This window comes from Carassius gibelio, chromosome B4 (assembly GCF_023724105.1).
Source record: "Carassius gibelio isolate Cgi1373 ecotype wild population from Czech Republic chromosome B4, carGib1.2-hapl.c, whole genome shotgun sequence".
NCBI classification, from domain to species: Eukaryota; Metazoa; Chordata; class Actinopteri; order Cypriniformes; family Cyprinidae; genus Carassius; species Carassius gibelio.
In genome coordinates this window covers 27,583,337-27,604,300 of record NC_068399.1, presented here as the reverse complement: position 1 = coordinate 27,604,300, position 20,964 = coordinate 27,583,337, and the positions used below count along the sequence as shown (strand labels likewise).

The 20,964-nt window shown below is 40.4% G+C and overlaps 1 protein-coding gene across 2 annotated transcripts in view; it reads left to right on the top strand.

The window, feature by feature from the left end:
- LOC127956229 (lysine-specific demethylase RSBN1L) overlaps nt 1-20,964 on the top strand; it is a 29,048-nt gene that overhangs the window by 1,579 nt on the left and 6,505 nt on the right. The window contains exons 2-6 of one of the 2 annotated variants that reach the window (XM_052554037.1): nt 2,778-2,948; nt 12,016-12,102; nt 12,181-12,641; nt 19,550-19,687; nt 19,774-19,916. In XM_052554037.1, coding sequence (XP_052409997.1) covers nt 2,778-2,948; nt 12,016-12,102; nt 12,181-12,641; nt 19,550-19,687; nt 19,774-19,916 — 1,000 coding nt within the window. Of the gene's footprint in view, nt 1-2,777; nt 2,949-12,015; nt 12,642-19,549; nt 19,688-19,773; nt 19,917-20,964 lie in introns of both variants that reach the window. The other variant, XM_052554036.1, reaches the window with a different exon arrangement.

The following is a 20,964-nucleotide window of genomic DNA, read 5'->3' as shown; positions in this document are numbered from 1 at the left end:
AACCTCCGTGGACAAAACAGCATTGCGATTAAGAACACTTCCTTTAGGTATTACATGAAGCGAAGATGAAAACAAAATGCCTTCGAATATTTTCTGAAGACAGTCAGAACCTTCAGAGGTACATTCATATAATTACTCCATATATTCATTTGACTAATTCCCTTAGCACTCTTAAAACCTACCAGTATTTCTGCCCTGTTTTCACCCAAAACGAAACTACTCTGTGCTCTGCGCATGTGAAACTGTTACTGAAAACTGTACTTTATGCTGGACCGTATTTATTTATCTTGAGTTGTTCAAACCTAGGTAATCTAATACGATTTTAATGATAATTAAAATATGAAATTGTAATACTAACTGTGGGGAATTTTATCATGATTTATCATCAAACCAGTAATTTTTACATCCCTAACAATGTTCTTCTTTTTCTCTGAATTAAATATGTGCTGTTTCTCTGAGTTATACTGCGCGCTTCACTGTGTTGAACTGTTGTGTGTTATTAACTGTTTGTGTCACATCATTAATAAACACTAATAAAGTATTAACCCATCTGTCATAACACAACTCTGATGAAAACATCAGCACAAAAGCCACACTCAGACATCTAAGACGCACTGTTGGCTGTCTGTCCTACAGATGCTAACTCACATTAACTCACCAACTCTTGCTAATTAACCAACTCTTGCTAACTCACCAACTCTTGCTAACTCCCCCTAACTCACCAACTCATGCTAACTCTTGCTAACTCACCAACTCTTGCTAACTCCCCCTAACTCACCAGCTCTTGCTAACTCTTGCTAACTCACCAGCTCTTGCTAACTCTTGCTAACTCACCAGCTCTTGCTAACTCACCCTAACTCACCAACTCTTGCTAACTCTTGCTAACTCACACTAACTTACCAACTCTTGCTAACTCTTGCTAACTCACCCTAACTCACCAACTCTTGCTAACTCACCCTAACTCACCAACTCTTGCTAACTCACCCTAACTCACCAACTCTTGTTAACTCACCCTAACTCACCAACTCTTGTTAACTCACCCTAACTCACCAACTCTTGCTAACTCCCCATAACTCACCAACTCTTGCTAACTCTTGCTAACTCACACTAACTTACCAACTCTTGCTAACTCTTGCTAACTCACCAACTCTTGCTAACTCACCCTAACTCACCAACTCTTGCTAACTCACCCTAACTCACCAACTCTTGCTAACTCACCCTAACTCACCAACTCTTGCTAACTCACCCTAACTCACCAACTCTTGCTAACTCACCCTAACTCACCAACTCTTGCTAACTCACCCTAACTCACCAACTCTTGCTAACTCACCCTAACTCACCAACTCTTGCTAACTCACCAGCTTTTGCTAACTCACCCTAACTCACCAACTCTTGCTAACTCACACTAACTTACCAACTCTTGCTAACTCACACTAACTCACCAACTCTTGCTAACTCACCAACTCTTGCTAACTCACCAACTCTTGCTAACTCACCAACTCTTGCTAACTCACCAACTCTTGCTAACTCACCCCAACTCACCAACTCTTGCTAACTCACCCCAACTCACCAACTCTTGCTAACTCACCAACTCTTGCTAACTCACCCCAACTCACCAACTCTTGCTAACTCACCAACTCTTGCTAACTCACCAACTCTTGCTAACTCACCAACTCTTGCTAACTCACCAACTCTTGCTAACTCACCCCAACTCACCAACTCTTGCTAACTCACCAACTCTTGCTAACTCACCCCAACTCACCAACTCTTGCTAACTCACCAACTCTTGCTAACTCACCAACTCTTGCTAACTCACCAACTCTTGCTAACTCACCAACTCTTGCTAACTCACCCCAACTCACCAACTCTTGCTAACTCACCAACTCTTGCTAACTCACCAACTCTTGCTAACTCACCCCAACTCTTGCTAACTCGCTCTAACTCCTAACACTTCAGTTAGGCTCCAGACAGGATTAGTAAATGTAATGTAGAGCTTCTCTGAACAAACTGTATTCATTCAGTTGATCGACCTCAGGAACTGTTCCGAAAATATTCTGTAGATCATTTGCTGGAGCTGATAGTTCACCCAAACATGATCAAGCCATCATTTCCTGGCCTTCACATTGTTCCTAACCTGCATGAAAGACTTTCTGGATCACTAAAGAAGATATTTTGAAAAATGTTCATAAAGTGCAAGTCAGACAGGTGCAGTGGTTACTTTCACTGTATTAATAAAAGCAGTTCTTCAGAATCTTTTCTTTTGTGTTCTGCAGAAGGAAGAAAGTCATACGGGTCAGGAGCGACATACGAGTTCGTTTCACGATCTGTGCAGTTTGTCTTCATGATAACTCATTATTTTACCAGGTGTTGTACATGAAGGTCAGCGCAAACCATCTGCATGAACGTGATGTGTGTGTTTGTACGAGGATCGTGAACTTCATGAAGCCTGTTCAGAATGTGTTTAAGATCCAAAGGATCAAAATTACATTGGGCATAAAGAAAATAAAGCTTCTTTTTAGGGCTGTTCCAACCTTGTTTTTGACTAGTTTATCCAGGTGTATTAAAATATACTTGGAGAACCTGTTGGAAAATGTGACTACTAGTTAAAGATGTTAGATGGTAAATTCACAAACTTTCACCATTGTGTCTTTGAGCAGGCCGTCGTTCACACGCTGTTAACTCTCTGTACGGCGCTTTCGTCCAGGAACCAGAGAAACTTGACATCAGTGAATGCTTTGGTTTCGTTTAACTGTCGAGTGTGTTTCTTTCTCCTACAGATCACACTGTCAAAGACAGAGAGAAACCGAGAGACCGAGACGGCGAGAAGAAGAGAGAGAGAGAGAAGGACAGAGAAAAAGAGCAGGAGAAAGAGATGAAGGAGAAAAGAAAACACAAACTGATGATGGAGATGAAGAGAGAGAATGGAGACGTGAAGATCCTGCAGAAAGGTAAGCGATCTGTCAATCGTAATTCACAACACTCACGTTCACCTGTGCTTGACCTCTGACCTCGCATGCATTTGGAAACTCGGGTTCTCTTCTTAACATGCACATAATTTATAATTGTAATAATTAGAATTTATTATTAAAATATGTTGTGTTCCTTAACACAGCTGTAAACAGATGCTAGTCACTGAAAGACATCTGAGAAACAGTGAACCTGCTCAGAAACACTCTTTCTACTGGCAGCAGATCGGTTCGAAGTCTCCCTCACCGGGCCCTGGACTCGTCCTAACTAGAGATGTCAATTTTTAATCATTTCCATGATCGGTCGTTATTAATCGATTAGTCATTAACCTTAATGCTGTAAAATGCATCTATTGCAGTGGCAAAAAATAAATAAATAAATAAATTCTCACGCGAATTAAAGTGGTTTTAGTCTGAAAAAAAAATACTAGTAGCAGGATTATAAAATGAATAGATGTCATTATGATCAGTTGAGAACATTTTAATTTGTTGACTGTTTTTCTGTCGCTGAACGCTCCTCTTTAAATGGTTTCGTGGTGCTCATTGCTATATTTTAAAACATAATTGCAATGATTTCAAATTACATTATGGCATTTAAAATAAAATGATCCCAAACATAACTGTGGCTCGTGTGACACACTGTTACTCACATCAAACACTTTTATCTGAGTATTATGACCAGTACTTAACTTGATCCTGTTCTGGAAAATGTCAGGTTTAGAATTGTTGTGTTCCGGTTCGTCTGTTTGTTTTTAAAAATCCGGCATCTATGGTACGTTAAACTGTGATCGTGAGATGGAGCGAGCGTGGGTTTGGTTGGATGTATTTACTCATTCGGCACAAATCCAAATGTTTCCATGTACACAATGTATTTGAATGTTAAACTAATATTTATAATGTAAACTAGGCTTGTACTTGACATGTATTCGCATAGAGACGGAAAAGATAGTTCTCTTCACATGAGCAAAAGATTTGTAATGTAAAGCAAGATAATGTGTGCTGTCAATCTTTCCTTTGCGTGAACTTGTTTATTAAGTGCCGCGACACAATTCTGGTTTAAATCAGTTATCTTAATTAAGTTAGATATATTTTATTTTTTAAATTTTTTTTCATGAAAATGTTTATTTTTTTATTTCAGACCTATTACGTAAATAGGCTATGTGTTTTCCTTTACGCATCCGATGTTGTCCCAGGGCTTGAAAACCTGTGCCTAGTTTGGTCCGTGCAGAAACATTGAATGCTCCGGGGAAACGTTTCAGTTTCAGTCTTTTCATTGTTCTTTTTTGAATCCAGCAATTATTTATTTACAAATTATAAGCTCTGATTGTGACAGTAGGTTTGCTGGAAAATGTTATACCATGTCCCTGCTTTTGATGCCATTGGAGCCTATAGCCTACATTTACACACCTTTGCTCTGGTTTGCTGGTTGGTCACAAATTCAGTAATATTTAAGCATCGTTTCTTTTCCTAAATCCTCACCATCTAATCCTCTAATTTCGCTGGTTTATTTTATTGTCTTTCAATATTAATAAATGTTTATGCATCTCTTACTGTGGTAAACATGCAGGAAGGCAAATTAAACATTTCATGGCCATGGATTAAGAATTTGTTTGATTTATTAATTTGTTCCCTCATTTCAGTTAAATCATGGGTTATTTAAGGAACAAAATGAATGAAACATGGACCGTTGCCAGAAATGAATAAGTTTTAGGAATGAATAGCCATCTGTCCCTTGTCCTGCAAGTGTTGGGTGCACTGAGCCACACGCATCCCATAATTAAATCAGTCAATCCACCATCGATAGCTTTAATCGATTGCATCTTTTATCGACAATGAATCGATCATCGATTAATCATTGACATCCCTAGTCCTAACCTTCGCCCCGGGCTCCAGAACTAAAACTGACAAACTAGATTATTTGCAAATGTGATTATTTAATATTCAACTCTCTTGGGAAGTGAATCTTTCAGAGTTATTACGGAGTCATTTTAGATCGAGTCTGACTCTGAATAAAGGAGGAAATGTTTGTGACGTACATTCAGTTCCTTTACTGACTTAATCATACCACAGTAAGTAACGATCTATGTTCACCATTTATAATCCGTTAACGATGATGATGATGTTATAAAACATTCAAACATTTAGCACATGGGATCCCCTCGTAAGTTTGAATCGACTGTGTTTGGATGCATTTTAATCGTCAAACTGATTAATACTCATGAATCCAGCAGCTCATTAATTCTTGTTTTATATCGTTCTTATTAGTAGAATTCATATCATTATTTTATCAGTATTTTTAGTTTTTTTCCATTTTTATTTTTTTAAAGAAACGTAGACATAGACAATTTTTGCTTCTATCCATAAAAAGCACACATGATATTTATCTACTTTGGGTGATGTGATGTGACCCATACTCAGAATTAGTGCTCTGCATTTAACCCAAGTGTGCACACACAGAGCAGTGAACACACACACACACACACACACACACACACACACACAGAGCAGTGAACACACACACACACACACACACACAGAGCAGTGAACACACACACACACACACACACACACACACAGAGCAGTGAACACACACACACACACACACAGGGCAGTGAACACAGACATACACACACACACACACACAGGGCAGTGATCAGAGACACACACACACACACACACACACACACAGAGCAGTGAACAGACACACACACACACACACACACACACAGAGCAGTGAACACACACACACAGAGCAGTGAACACACACACACACACACACACACACACACAGAGCAGTGAACACACACACACACACACACACACACACACAGGGCAGTGAACACAGACATACACACACACACACACACACACACAGGGCAGTGATCAGAGACACACACACACACACACACACACACACACACACACACACAGAGCAGTGAACAGACACACACACACACACACACACACACACACAGGGCAGTGAACACACACACACACACACACACACAGGGCAGTGTTCATCATTAATGCTGTGGTGTCCGGGGAGCAGTCGGGGGTTTGATGCCGTGCTCGAGGGCTCCTCAGTCGTGGTGTTACCGACCCGAGACTCGAACCCACAACCCTAGGGTTAGGAGTCAAATTCTCTTACCACTAGGCCACGACTTCCCTTACTAATTGTATATATGTAAGCATAGGCGGAAATCTCGGGGGGGTCTGGACCCCCCCAGTCTGAGGGTTGTCCCCCCCCTAAAATATAATTGAAATATGTGTATTGTAAATAATATAATGACATATAGTTAAACTAATTGTGTAAGTAGTAAAACAATACAAATGCAAATGGACCAACAACAAAAAAAGTTTTAAACCGCTCGAGTTCCCCCTGCTTTGCCTCACAGTGCTTTGGTCCACTGCCTGCTCCTCTTTTACCTCACCACCACCGACACACACACACACACACACACACACACAGTCCGGTGCGAGAAAACAACGTGTTTCAACAGTTGTGGAACTAGTCAAGCTTACTTTATTCACATTAAACATCGGATGACGTGATTATTTTCTCTTTAATATAGATGATGCTGAAACATTAATAAATCGTGTCCAAAAATATTATTGTGTACCAATTTACTTTTGTCACCGATGTAGTCTGCGCTGTTAGCGATTATAACATTGTTTACCCTTGTTTTATACAGGCGTTTACCTAGCTTGTTTAATAACATCTTACACACACCCATAGTGTACGCATATACAAGTCTTGTACGTTAGATTAGACTAGTGCGGGTGCGTATTTAGATTTTCCCGCGTTCACTATGATTTAGTCGGTTTCAGTGGCGGCTCATCGGGTGAGGCAAGAGTTTTCCCCCAAATTTTGAGGTGAAATGAGGAAGATTTAATGTTAATAAAATTCACTATTCATTTCAGTTCATGTCTAAGAATGTATATAATTTTGTTTGTAATTTCACAGTTGTAATCTCATTAGATGAAAGATCCGCTTTTCTATCACGAATGTGGCGAATCTGCTGATGTAATTACACCGCTAAGTGAAGGGGAAGGGGAGGGGGAGGCCAGTGGAACCAATCAGCATCAAGTGTTCACTTTCAGCGCTGAGGAGTGCTGAGAAAAGTAACATAGAGGATGCTAGCCTCCCTTCTGGAATATCAACCAACCATCGTAGAGACGTAAATTACGTGCTATTAGTTTGAACCTGTTTTTATACGGTCTTATAACGTTTATAACGTTTGGTCTCGTACTCTATCGCATACGTTGTCAGTGTTGTGCGCTTGCTTAGACCTTTGTTGTAATAAACAGTAAAGTACGTTCAGCTGAATTCAATTTCCGTTTTGTCGAGTTTAAAAAAGATTAGTATACCGCGGCAGTGGTCGCAGCAGGCCTCCAGTTAAGCGCTCCTCGTGTGAAGACCGAAGAGTGTAAAGACCATCGACTCTACCGTGCATCTCCACCGGGCAGGGACACCGGCAGGGTATATAAGTATTGTTTTGATTAATCTCTTTTTCCTTCTCCTTGTTTCATTTCTGTTTCAGTTGTTTTTTGTTTATAACCAAATCTTACTATGTGTTTCCAGATCCCTACTATCACTACCACTCGTAAACCACGCATCACACAATGTAGACAGCGCAATCTTAACAACCTGCATACTTTGCCTATATCTGCTAATACACTACTATCTTTCCTATTGGTCTCTGGAATTGCCAGTCTGCTGTAAACAAAACCGATTTCATAACTTCTATTATTAGTCATTCAAAGCTTAATCTCATGGCTCTAACAGAGACCTGGATCAAACCAGAGGACACTGCTACACCTGCAGCACTCTCCAATAATTTCTCATTTTCCCACTCCCCCCGTTTGACTGGAAGAGGTGGAGGTACTGGTCTGCTCATCTCTAATGATTGGAAATTTAATCCTTTACCATCTTTGGGTATCAACAGCTCCTTTGAATCTCATTCAGTTACTGTTACCTACCCTTTTAAAATACATTTTTAGTTGTCTATCGACCCCCAGGACCACTGGGTAACTTTTTGGATGAATCAGATGTGTTGCTCTCAACCTTTTCTGAGGATGGTACTCCCCTAGTTATGCTTGGAGATTTCAACATTCATCTAGATAAACCTCTGTCTGCTGATTTCCACACTCTACTTGCCTCTTTTGATCTCAACCGAATGTCAACTACTGCTACTCACAAATCAGGCAACCAACTGGACCTTATTTATACACGAAACTGCTCTACTGATCATGTTCTGGTTACTCCACTGCACACGTCGGATCACTTCCTCCTCACTCTTAACCTCAACATGATCCCTGACACATCACTTATCCCTCCACATGTCATTTTTCTACATAACCTACGCACACTTTCACCCTCCCGGCTATCTGCAATGGTTTCATCTTCACTTCCTTCCCCTAAACTGTTTGCATCTTTGGATGCTAACAGTGCTACCGATACTTTCTGCTCCACTCTTACATCTTGTTTAGACACTGTTTGCCCCTTATCTTCCAGACCAGCCCGTAAAACCCATTCTGCCCCTTGGTTATCTGATGTTCTACGCGAACACCGTTCTAAGCTTAGAGCTTCTGAAAGGGTGTGGCGCAAGTCCAAAAATACTACTGATCTTATTGTGTATCAGTGACTCCTATCTTCTTTCTCTGCTAATGTCTCCTCTGCTAAAAGGACATACTACCATAACAAAATTAACAATTCATCTTACTCTCGCATGCTTTTTAAAACATTTTCCTCACTTCTTTGTCCTCCTCCTCCTCCTTATGCTTCATCTCTAATAGCTGATGACTTTGCAATGTTTTTCATTAATAAAATTAAACCCATTAGTGCACAATTTTCCACACCACAATCAGTCAAGCTCATATCACCAGCAAACTTACACTCATTTACATCCTTCTCTTCACTCTCTGAGGCAGAAGTGTCAAAACTCATCCTTTCTAATCACCCTACTACTTGTCCGCTTGATCCTATTCCATCTCATCTCCTTCAAGCCATTTCTCCTGAAGTTGTACCTGCACTCACTCACATCATCAACACTTCCCTCCACACTGGTGTTTTTCCCTCATCATTTAGACAGGCACGTATAACTCCACTACTTAAGAAACCCACCCCCATCTCTTTTAGAGAACTACAGACCAGTTTCCCTTCTTCCTTTTATTGCAAAAACACTTGAACGAGCTGTGTTCAAACAAGTCTCTACATTTCTCACACACAACAATCTCCTTGACAGCAACCAATCTTGCTTCAGAAGTGGACATTCAGCTGAGACGGCCTTGCTCTCAGTTGTTGAAGCTCTAAGACTGGCAAGAGCAGAATCCAAATCTTCAGTACTTATCCTGCTTGATCTGTCCGCTGCTTTTGACCCGGTTAACCACCAGATCCTCCTATCAACCCTACTGGCAAAGAGCATCTCAGGAACAACACTTCAATGGTTTGAGTCTTACCTATCAGATAGGTCCTTCAAAGTATCTTGGAGAGGTGAGGTGTCCAAGTCTCAACATCTAACTACTGGGGTGCCTCAGGGCTCAGTTCTTGGACCACTTCTCTTCTCTGTCTACATGGCATCATTAGGTTCTGTCATTCAGAAACATGGCTTTTCATACCACTGCTATGCTGATGACACTCAACTCTACTCTCATTCCATCCTGATGATCCGACGGTAGCTATTCGCATCTCAGCTTGTCTAACAGACGTTTCTTCCTGGATGATGGACCATCACCTTCAGCTTAACCTTGCCAAGACAGAGCTGCTTGTGATTCCAGCAAACCCATCGTTTCATCACAATTTCACCATCAAGTTAGGCACATCAACCATAACTCCTTCAAAAACAGCTAGAAGTCTTGGAGTTATGATTGATGATCAGCTAACTTTCTCAGCCCACATTGCTAAAACTGTCCGGTCCTGCAGATTTGCTTTATTCAACATCAAGAAGATCAAGCCCTTTCTTTGGGATCATGCTGCACAACTCCTTGTTCAAGCTCTTGTTCTGTGGCTGGACTATTGCAATGCTCTCTTGGCAGGTCTTCCAGACAATTCTATCAAACCTTTACAATTAATTCAGAACGCAGCAGCAAGATTAATTTTTAATGAGCCAAAAAGAATACACGTCACACCTCTGTTTATCAATTTGCACTGGCTTCCAATAGCTGCTCGCATAAAATTCAAGGCATTGATGTTTGCCTACAAAACTACCACTGGCTCTGCACCCATTTACCTTAATTCGTTACTTCAGACTTATGTGCTTCTAGAAGCTTGTGTTCTGCAAGTGAACATCGCTTGATTGTTCATCCCAAAGAAGCACAAAGTCACTTTTACGGACTTTTACATTAAATGTTCCTCCTGGTGGAGTGAACTCCCCAACTCAATCCGAGCAGCTGAGTCCTTAGCCATCTTCAAGAATCGGCTTAAAACACATCTCTTCCATCTTTATTTGACCCTCTAACTTTAACACTCACTATTCTAATTCTATTCTTTAAAAAATCTAACTACATTTCTAATCTTTTTGTATTCTATTTTCTTTTTATTTATTATGCAATTGTATATGTGTGTGTGTGTGTGTATGTGTAAAGACCTCTAACTAGCTTGCTCTATTCTTTTATTTTTTTTATTCTATCCGTTTTCTTTTTATTTATTATATTAGTTAAAATCCCTTGCTACGTGTACTGTGTTAACCTAACTGAGACTTGTAATAGCACTTATATATCATTGCTCTTTATGTTGTTTTTGATTGCTTCCACTGTCTTCATCTGTAAGTCGCTTTGGATAAAAGCGTCTGCTAAATGAATAAATGTAAATGTAAATATCTATAGGTACAACACCAGATAGTGACATTACTGGATCTGCTGGAAGTATAACATTCTCAATTATTTTAGACCAATAGAGGGTAATGTGGGGACAGTTCCAAAATGCATTGTGCTGCTTATTTAAAAAAAAAAAAAGAAAGAGAAAAAAAGTCTCTTACCCAAAACCAGTCGTCTGTTGATGAGAGTCTTAAACAAAGTCTGGTGGGATGATGTCCTGCTCCACTTCACAGACGCGGAGTGAAAGGGGAGGTTTATAATGTCGGGACACTTTATTCACCAGGAAGGACGGTGCGTTCCACGCTTCATATACGTCATTACGCTATTTCTATGTCAGTATTTTCCAGTTTTGGTTTTTAATCCGATCAAGTGTTTACATGTCCTCTTGCTCGGATTACAAAAGGAATAAACCACCCCTTACAATCCAATCCAAATTTTAGTCAGATGTGGCCAATTCAATCCAATTGACGTGTTTACATGTGACCTTTATTATTCTGATTGTGCTTCTATCATGATTGCATTAGTAGGGTCAGCTACCGAATGACCAAAAAAGCACCACCACCAGTCCAGTTAAAATGTTCAATGGACTAATATGCATTCAAACATGGTTATCAAGTTAAAATTCTAATTACTAAAGTTCTATCATTAAATTATACTTGATTATCATATTATAATGCATCACTAACTGATGTTAAGAGTGTACTTTCAGATATTTAAAAACTGCCATCAACAAACATTTATCCTATACATATATATTTATATATACGTGTGTGTGTGGGGGGGGGGGGGGTAAATTAAAATATTTACTAACCAATGGTGATTCAGTTGCCAAGGTGTCTGTAGAGGGTTGTAATTTTGACACATACAATGTATTGTGGACTATTGCTACAAATATACCTGTGCTACTTATGACTGCTTTTATGCTCCAGGTTCACATTTGTGATGCTTGTGGACATGTGGGATAATTGGTACAGAGTTTTAGCGAATTGTCTCTGAATGAGTGCTCGACTGGTGTATTTACTCAAACATGTACCTGACTAACAAAAGCTCACGTCTCACAGATGTCTAACCTTTAAGGCTGATTTATAGTTCTGCTCCAAAACTACGGCGTAGCCTGAAAATGCACCTCTCCAAAAATGTCACAGCGCATCAAATCTATGCGGGCCGCGAGCGCTGTGATTGGTCTGCAGTTTGCTATGATGTGTAAGTTAATCATCTTTCTCCTGTGGTGTAGGTGACCGAGAGAAGCCGAAGATAGACTCTGCTGAGGATTTGCTGATGAAAAAGATCAAGAAGAAAAAGAAAAAGAAACACAAAGAAGGTGAAAAGCGAAAGCGGCCTAAGATGTACAGCAAATCTATTCAGACGGTGTGTTCTGATCTCCCCAAATCTGGTTCAGAATCCAGGCCGCCGGCTCCGGTCCAGCAGGGCGGCGCTGTGAGCTCCATCGGCCTGAAGCAGGAGCACAGCTGTGGTCCGAGCGTGAGCGCAGCAGACGGAGACGGTGAGGTCAGAGCCAGTAAACCGCCCGGGCTGGAGCGGCTGGAGTTCGGCTGTCTGGTTCATGTGGAGCACCAGCCAAACGGAGGCGCTCTGGTGGCTCACGCCTACAGCAAGGAGCTGTCTGTGCTGTCTCTCGTGGAGATGCAGAGGTTCGCGCAGGAGTTTGTGACGCTGGCGTTTAGCGAGGACCAGGATGGAGCCGCTAACTATGTGATGGGTATAATCCACGGCGCCGCCTCCTACCTCCCAGACTTCCTGGAGTACTTCTCTACTAAATTCCCTAACTCGCCTGTCAAAATGGAGATCCTGGGGAAGAAGGACATCGAGACGACTACGATGGCAAACTTCCACGCTCAGGTTAGTAGATGTGTTTCACTGCTGGGTGCTTGTAGGTTCAGACAGTACATGAGCATGAGATGAGCGACCGACTAGAAGAACAGATCAGTGCTGCAGTCACAACATCTGTGTTCAAAAGTACATTTTGCACATTAGTATTTAGAAATCAATGTATGCACACGATTCTGTTATTGGTTTTTATGTGTGCACCATCATCAATTATTTGTACGTTTGCATTCTATTAAACATTGTTCATTCACGAGGCCCCAGATAAACGTAATGTTTTTATGTAGTGGGAAGTATTTACTCGACAATTACTCAACTGCATAGAGTTGTTATTGTTTTTCAATACTATTTAAAGTACTTATATAATTTTATTAATTAAATATTTAAAGTACTCAAACAATTTAAAATGTTTTATTATTTGTGGTATGAATAGTCATTGCCTTTCACTGGACTGGTAATGACTTCTGAAATGTTAGTATCATGACAACATCAGTAGATTATTGATTGAGAAGAATCCAATCATGATTCCAGTGAAGATTCAGCTCTAATGTGGTGTGTTTGTCTACATAAACATTTACATACGTCTATATACAATTTGCTACTCAAAAATAGTGTGGAGCAAACTTGCTATCAAAATGACATTCTGTGGGGTCAAATCCTCCTTCCGGGGTTGAAGGTTAAAGGTCGTATTGCAAGGTTAATTTTTTTACGAATTTGTGCAATATGCTTGTTGGTAATAAACAATTAAACTGTTATGCATTGTATTTTATGTTGTTGGGCATCACAAAACGGAATATAATATGAAAAAGTAGGTACGATCTTACAGCGGTCTCCTTTGCCCCACAATGCATTGCATCACATCACGTTGGGGAGAGAATTTACCAAAGCCGCCTTGAGAGCATTGAGAGTGACTGGAGAGACGAGAGTATTCAGATAGCGCAGGTGACAGATAAATACATAGATCTATATATATATATATATAGATAGACAGATAGATATCGACCAACAGCGACCCAAACGCACTCGCTTCCCTACAGCACAAGCTTTCCAGCGCGGTTTCCATGGGACAGCACACACACAAGCTCCTGTCAAACACAGCGACAGACACACGGCTACGTTTGCTACAACATTTTCACCGGAGGAAGAGATAAATGCTTAGAAACGTCCATATAGCTAGCATGATGCCTTCTATTTCTAGATGACAAAGACAAAGTTTACCAGTTCTACGATACTATGACAAAGGTTACCGGTACTTCTCTGAACTAACGTCATGATCACTGCCACTAGATATAAAGAAAGTGGAAACACGGCTGCTGCTCAATGACAGTAAAAAATAAATAAAATTACGTGTGTGTGTGTGTGTGTGTGTGTCGTTATTGTGCACTGCTGCTCGTAGACTAGCTCCAGTGCTCATTGCTGCGATGCTAAATGACTCACCAGGACACTTCACCAACTCTCCACTCATTCTCCTCGGATCATGCATAGGCTTTGACGGACATCAGTTCCTGGCAGTTCCTCATTTGCCCTCTCACGGCTGGCTCGATCGAAATCACACCGCTGCGGGCGATCATACATGTTGGCTCTTGCCTCCTCATCCGTCAGTAGGGGTGTGACGGTTAGTATATAACCGTGAGACCGACGGTTATAGTTGAACACCGTCATTAGAACTCTATAACCGCCAAAACCGTGTCATTAAAATATTTTTTACAAACATTTTTTATCAAAAATTATTTTCATTTTTTAGATAAGATCATCAGATGCGCAATATATCCGGAGACATGGTTTTTACCACTTAATGAAGTTTTGTAAATCGTCAGACATGATATTTACCACTTCATAAAATTTTGCTTTGTAGAAAACCTTTCTTAAAAACGAATTTCGTTTTGTACAAATTTTATCTTAATTTTAATAAATGTTTCATCAACCAATTGCATGTATTTTAATAAATAAAAAGCAAGTAAAGCAGACAATGATAACCGTGACATGGAAGCACCAGCGCGCCGCTTGCACTGCACTGTGAACTAGAGCACATCTCATCGCAAATGAAACTCAGCGTAGGCCTATGCCTCATACTTTAGCATTAAATATCTTTGCTGCATCCTTTCTAGAACAGACAATGGCTTTTTTTTGCGGCTCGCATCAGCAAAGCATTGCATCGCCATAGACCGCAAAACAAGCAGTTGATGGCGGGCGGGTGCGGCTTTGAAATTTGCTCTATGATTTCCATGAAGCAAAAAACGAGGACGGAATCTCGAAATCCAGTCATGAAAATGAAACTTGCATTTTAATATGGACAGTCATGGAATTTGCCAAAGTTAGCATAAAATAATCAAATCAAATCTGCATATGGACCAGTATCTGTAAATGTTAAGCCGCAAAAGTTGTTTAAAATATAAATCCGTGTTCTGCGCGTCTCTGTGTGAATTAATGAATGGCAGAGACGTGCAGGTTTGTTTACTACATAGACTGAAGCGCATGACGCTTGCATTAATTTCAGCATCTGAGCTTCAGAGTTCTCTCTCCTTCAAGCGATCTGAACTTTTCAGCTCATCTCAATGGACACACCTGTATTTGACACTCTGTAAACTCGCTCACCGTCACTTTACTGATAGTGCTGTTTCTCACACATGCAAAGAGAGAGAGAGCGAGAGTCTTACCACGCTTAAACAACACGCTATATGTAAACTATTCTTTGTTGTCTTCTCCTGTCAAAATAATGGATTAAATTTAGAAATATTCATATTCATTTTCGAACAAGCAGAAGACATACCAGTTTCTCCGGTAGTGGGCGGAGCTAATGGGCAAATGGCAATGGCCTTTTTTTTGCGGCTCGCATCAGCAAAGCATTGCATCGCCATAGACCCCAAAACAATCAGCGGATGGCGGGCGGGTGCCCCTTTACCGATCAGACCCCCCAACCCCCCCCCCCCCCCCCCCCCCGCCGGTTATGTTATGAACCGTCACATTTGACTCACGTCATAACCGTCATCACCAATTCTGAAACCGGCACACCCCTATCCGTCAGTCGCTATAACGTTAGTTCTGATGCTGCGTTCCACGCAGGTTTTTGAGCTCGTAATCACGATTTCATACCACTACTAACGACTTTGTACCGTTCCAGGTTACACCAAACTTTCTGAGCACAAGGAATTGGAACTAGATTATTTATTTTATTGCAACTTTACACTGACCTAAATTCGTTTTTTCAACGTGTACCACTTGCATGCGTAGGCAGTATTATTCCTAGGGGCTGCCATCGTTGTTTCGCGTGCTGTGTGACCTCAGATCTCGGAGTACATCGATCTAGTACGAGACACAAGTTCACGGGTGGGAAGTCACGGGTTTGACTGCCGTTCCAGTGCACTTTCACGGGTTACGTGTTGTCTGGAACGCGGCATCATACTAGACTGAGGCTACCTTTCCTCGACTTCTCCCCAACGTGACGTCATCACCGAGTTGCGTAAAAAAAACAACGTTAATACCAAAAACCATTTTTGAGACATTTTAAAAATGAAATACATATCTTGAGTGATTTATGTACCCATTAATCGAAAGTGTTGTTTAGCCTGCAACATGGCCTTTAAAGTCATGACCTGAAGGATTGGGCGAGGGCTTTTGCTTCAACCCGCAGCTACAGTATACAGTGGGGGGGAAACTGGACTTGGCAACACTGTTAGTAATACAGTAAAAAAGCAGCTGGAAGCGATGAAGTGCTCACGAGTCTTAAATATTGTGAGGGATTCAGAGTGCCACACAGGGTCACTCACTCGCTGACCGCTGGGTTCTGGACGGTGTGTAAACTCGTTAGAACAGGTGGAACATGATCGAAGAGTCAGAAGAGTGTGCAGTAGTCCAGTCGAGAAATGACAAGTACCTGGACTGAGTTAAACAGAACCTGATCCAGAGCTGGTTCTGCTTGATCTGTTAGGAGTTATAGTTGATGACTGTAGCTGGTGTATTGTACTTTACCGTTAGCGTAGCCGTGAAGACGAGAAGCTCTGTTTTTGCTACACTGTCTTTGCTGCTAGACTGGAATCATCCGGTTCGAATGAACAGAAAAGCTTTGTTTCTGCAGCAGATCAGTGAGTGCAGATCAAGATGACATTGTGTTAGATTGTGTGTGTTTGTTGTGACCTGTGAGCTCTTAGGATTGTTACTCTCTCTCTCTCTCTCTCTCTCTTTCACACACACACACACACACACACACGCTTTATCAGAAACACTGAGACGGGTCGACTCGTGAGGTCTGATGTTTGGCAATCTTCTCATTAAAAACAGTGTCTGCTCTCCCTCCGTTTGTACTGTTAATGGAAACATGACCTCAATAAAACACCTGGACACCCTGCCCGAGCGAGCGCTAGCTGTGTTTGTTCTGCTGTGTGTCAGGCAGAGATGAGTCAGACCTGTCATCAGTCCCATCATGCACTGCTCACTTCACATTCGTCTGGTTCCTGAAGAGCTCACTGTACTGGAGTGATCACGTGACCACACAATAGTCTTGTTTCCATTGTCGGGCCAGAAGTGGGCGTGCCAGGCCCAGTCACGTTTCCCGGCGAAACCCTTTGGCCAAAGCGGGTCAGCTGGGGTTAGAGGAATGGTTGTAAACAAAAGCGTTTTTGCACGTCTGGAGAGCCCCAGCGCTACGGATCATTTCATAAAGTTTATAGCAAACACTAGCATTAAAGGGTTTTTAAATAATTTTAGTTCAAAACTCACCTTCAGACAGCAGTTTGAAATAACCTTATCCTGATTTTGATCACCATTAAATATTTATAAGCAAGGCAGAAGACTAGGCCTGTGTACACTAGCCATTAATCTTACAGTAGTACAGATGATAAATGTGATTGCTTGAAGAAATCGGACAAGAGCTTCTTTTCTATCCTAATCATGTATTTATTTAGTAACATTTTAATCGTCATAAATCTCATCTTGAGAGTTTAGCTCTGCATATTCATTTGTTTACGTCTCATTTCCTCGGGGAAGGTTATTGTGTGTATCCGTTATGGAATAACTTAAACTTATTTATACTTATTTTTGCTGCACTGCTGATCCTCAAATAAAGTGAAAGCACACTTTTGATGGACAAAATAATCATGATTTCACATAAAACTTGCGAAAAATACACAGAATAAGCATGTATAGTGTGTTTTAACACAAATTGGAGTAGCCTATGACTAGAAAGAAAATCACAAATTAAAAATATGTATAAGATTTACTCATTTTACCTTGTTTTTAATTTTTAATTGCCATAATAAAATTATAACAAAATTTAATCAAACTAACAACAAACAATTTATATTGCTCAGGATCTTAAGTTACAATGGAGTTATGTACATAAGAAATTATTCATTAATTATTGACAACTTCTGTAAATATGGACTTAAATATTCAGTTACGATTGAAGTGAGAAACTTATGCCTTTTATTTAATTTCAGTTCCACAGTTAAAGAAACGGAGCTATAGACACAATATTGCAGGTGAAACATACTGACATCTTCAACATTCGGCCTAATAAAAATATTATGAACGCTTGGCATGTTCACCTTAGAGAACAAATAATGACTTAAACATAATATTCTCACTTAGCAATTAGCTAAAATAGAGTAAATAATTTATATTGCTCTGGGTCTTCAGTTACAAAAACGGACAGTAAATCACAAATCAAAATTTTTTAAACAAGGACACAAGAGGAACACAGGCACAAAACAATCGTATAAATCATATTGACAGCTTCTAAGAAAAATATTAAGATTTACATTTTGATGGACAAAAGAAACATGATTTCACACAAAATGTGCTTAAAATGCACAGAACAAGCATGTCTTGTGTGTTTTAATACACCATGGTAAAGCATTGTGTTGGCAGCGCAGAAGGTTGTGGGTTCAGTTCCCAGTGTACAATACTGATTGTGTCGAGTGGAGCGGGGCGAGAGCCGTGGGAACGGAGCGAGGCCGGTGTTTAGATCACTAGCCGTGTTTCCACTGTCGATCTTAAACCAGGCGTGCTAGTGCGTGTCAGGGCAGTCGTGATTCCACTGTCACTTCCGGTTCTTGATCGTGCCTCACCGGGGCTTCCTCGGGGCCAATGGTCAGGGTTTTCTGGCCCGACGAAAACCTTGGGTCAAAGCGGGCAAGCTGGGGCTAGAGGAGGGGTTATGAACAAAGGAGGAGTTTCTCTGCGTCTGGAGAGCGGATCATTTCAGAAAGATAACTCCAGCATTAAAGACTTTTAAAAATAAGTTGAGCTTAAACCTCACTTTTAGTCAGCTGCGAATGTTTGAAATAACTTGATCTGATGTGGATTATAATCACTAAACAAGGCAAATATATTTATAAGCGATGCAAAAGACTATGCACGCTAAACATTAACGTTACCAAAGAAAACATGATAAATGCAACCACTTGGAGAAATCAGACGTCAGCTTCTTATTCTATATCACAATCGTGTATTTATTTATTAACTTATATTATCTGTCATAAGTCTCCTCTCGAGAATTTAGCTCCATGTTAGCCTATCATAAAAAGAATAATGTTTTTTTTTCGGGAGCATTTATAAAAATAGAGATATTATTCATTCTAAATGTGACTTATAGGCTACAAATAAAGAGAAACAGACTCGACTAAGCACGCTATTTTCATAACGCTTAAGTGTTAAAAATAAATAAAATAGAAATAAATGTATTTATGTATGATTAATCTTGAGTCCTGATAAATTAATTCATTATGATCAATGTATCACTTATTCTATAGAAAACAAGAAAAACAAAGCCAATGTTGTTGAAAAACAAGCCAATGTCTCAACTCACTTCAGATATGAATTTTGCTCCGAATAAACTTTATTGTCTTTCAAGAGATTTTTTTGGAGTTTTATCAGACAAATAAGTTCCAGAAACCATGGCATTAGAGGTGTGTGTGTGTGTCCAGGTGCGGAGGAGTTACTCTCACGGGACGTACCGCGCCGGTGCGATGAGGCAGATCAGTCTGGTGGGTGCCGTGGATGAGGAGGTGGGAGATTACTTCCCAGAGTTCCTCAACATGCTGGAGAAGTCGCCCTTCCTGGAGGTGTGTTTTCCTCATGTTTCTCTTTCACACACACTTTTTTCTTTTGGAAGCAGCATATTGACCCATGTGTGTGTGTGTGTGTGTAGCGGACGCTGCCATGGGGGACGTTCTCCAGTCTGAAGCTGAAGAGCCCGACAGAGAGCGACGATGGGCCCATCATGTGGGTTCGGCCCGGAGAGCAGATGATCCCGGTCACAGACATGCCGAAGTCTCCCTTCAAACGGAAACGGTAAAGCAGCAAACTTCACTCATGTGTGTGTGTGTGTATCTCAGCTCTGTCTAACTGCGTTCTCATCAGACATTAGGGGTGTAAGAAAATATTGATACACGTATCGCAATATTTAGTTTGGCGATACTGTATCGATTCTCAAAAATAGAATATCGATATTTATTAGGGATGCACCGGTTGACCGGCCATAAATCGTTATGGGTTTTTAGTCTTTTTTCGGCTGATTTTTCCGGAAGTGCGCCCACCTGCACATACTACATTGTAATCGTTCGCTGTGTCATCTGTGTGGAAGTATTTCGAAATCTGTGCGCAGGACACGGGCAGCCGATCAGTTCTGGAAGTACAGAGCTACACGTCTGAGGCACAGATAACAGGAAGTGAACAGCCGTTGTTGTTCTGAAACACAAATAAGAGCCTTTCCTGCGCGCTCTAAAGCTGCGGTCCGCACCTGAACACGAGTAAACCGTGAAGAGATGTTCAGATCAACTTTTCACGTGTTAGATGAGAAATGAAAAACGGACTAAACTGACAAAACTGAATTTTTTTTATTTTTTTTAATTAGAACTTTTACACAGAAGCCAGACTTTTACACTATACAGTCAGTTCTGTATAGGATGATTATTTTTATTTTAACCATAAAATTACATAGACTTAATTTTATTTAAAAATCATCTGCTGTAGTACACTGACAAAAAGGGTTTCATTCATCCAATTAAAATATTTTAGGGTAATGATTCACATCTATATTTTTTTTACTTGAGACCATGTTATTTATTTTTAATTGGCTCAAGTAAAAATATATAGATGATAATCATTACCCTCATTTTTTTTTTAATTGGATGAATGAAACACTTCGCATCTTTGTTTTATTCGCACCAACATTATTTAATTTTAACATTTTGGAATAATTTATTTATATAGCATACTTTTATTTAGTCTCACTGGTAAAGACCTTAAAAAAAAAAAAATCATTTAAAAACTAAAATACTGAATGCTGAGTAAGAAACATCTTATTGAATGTGTGTTGATTGTGTTGTGTGGATTGTAG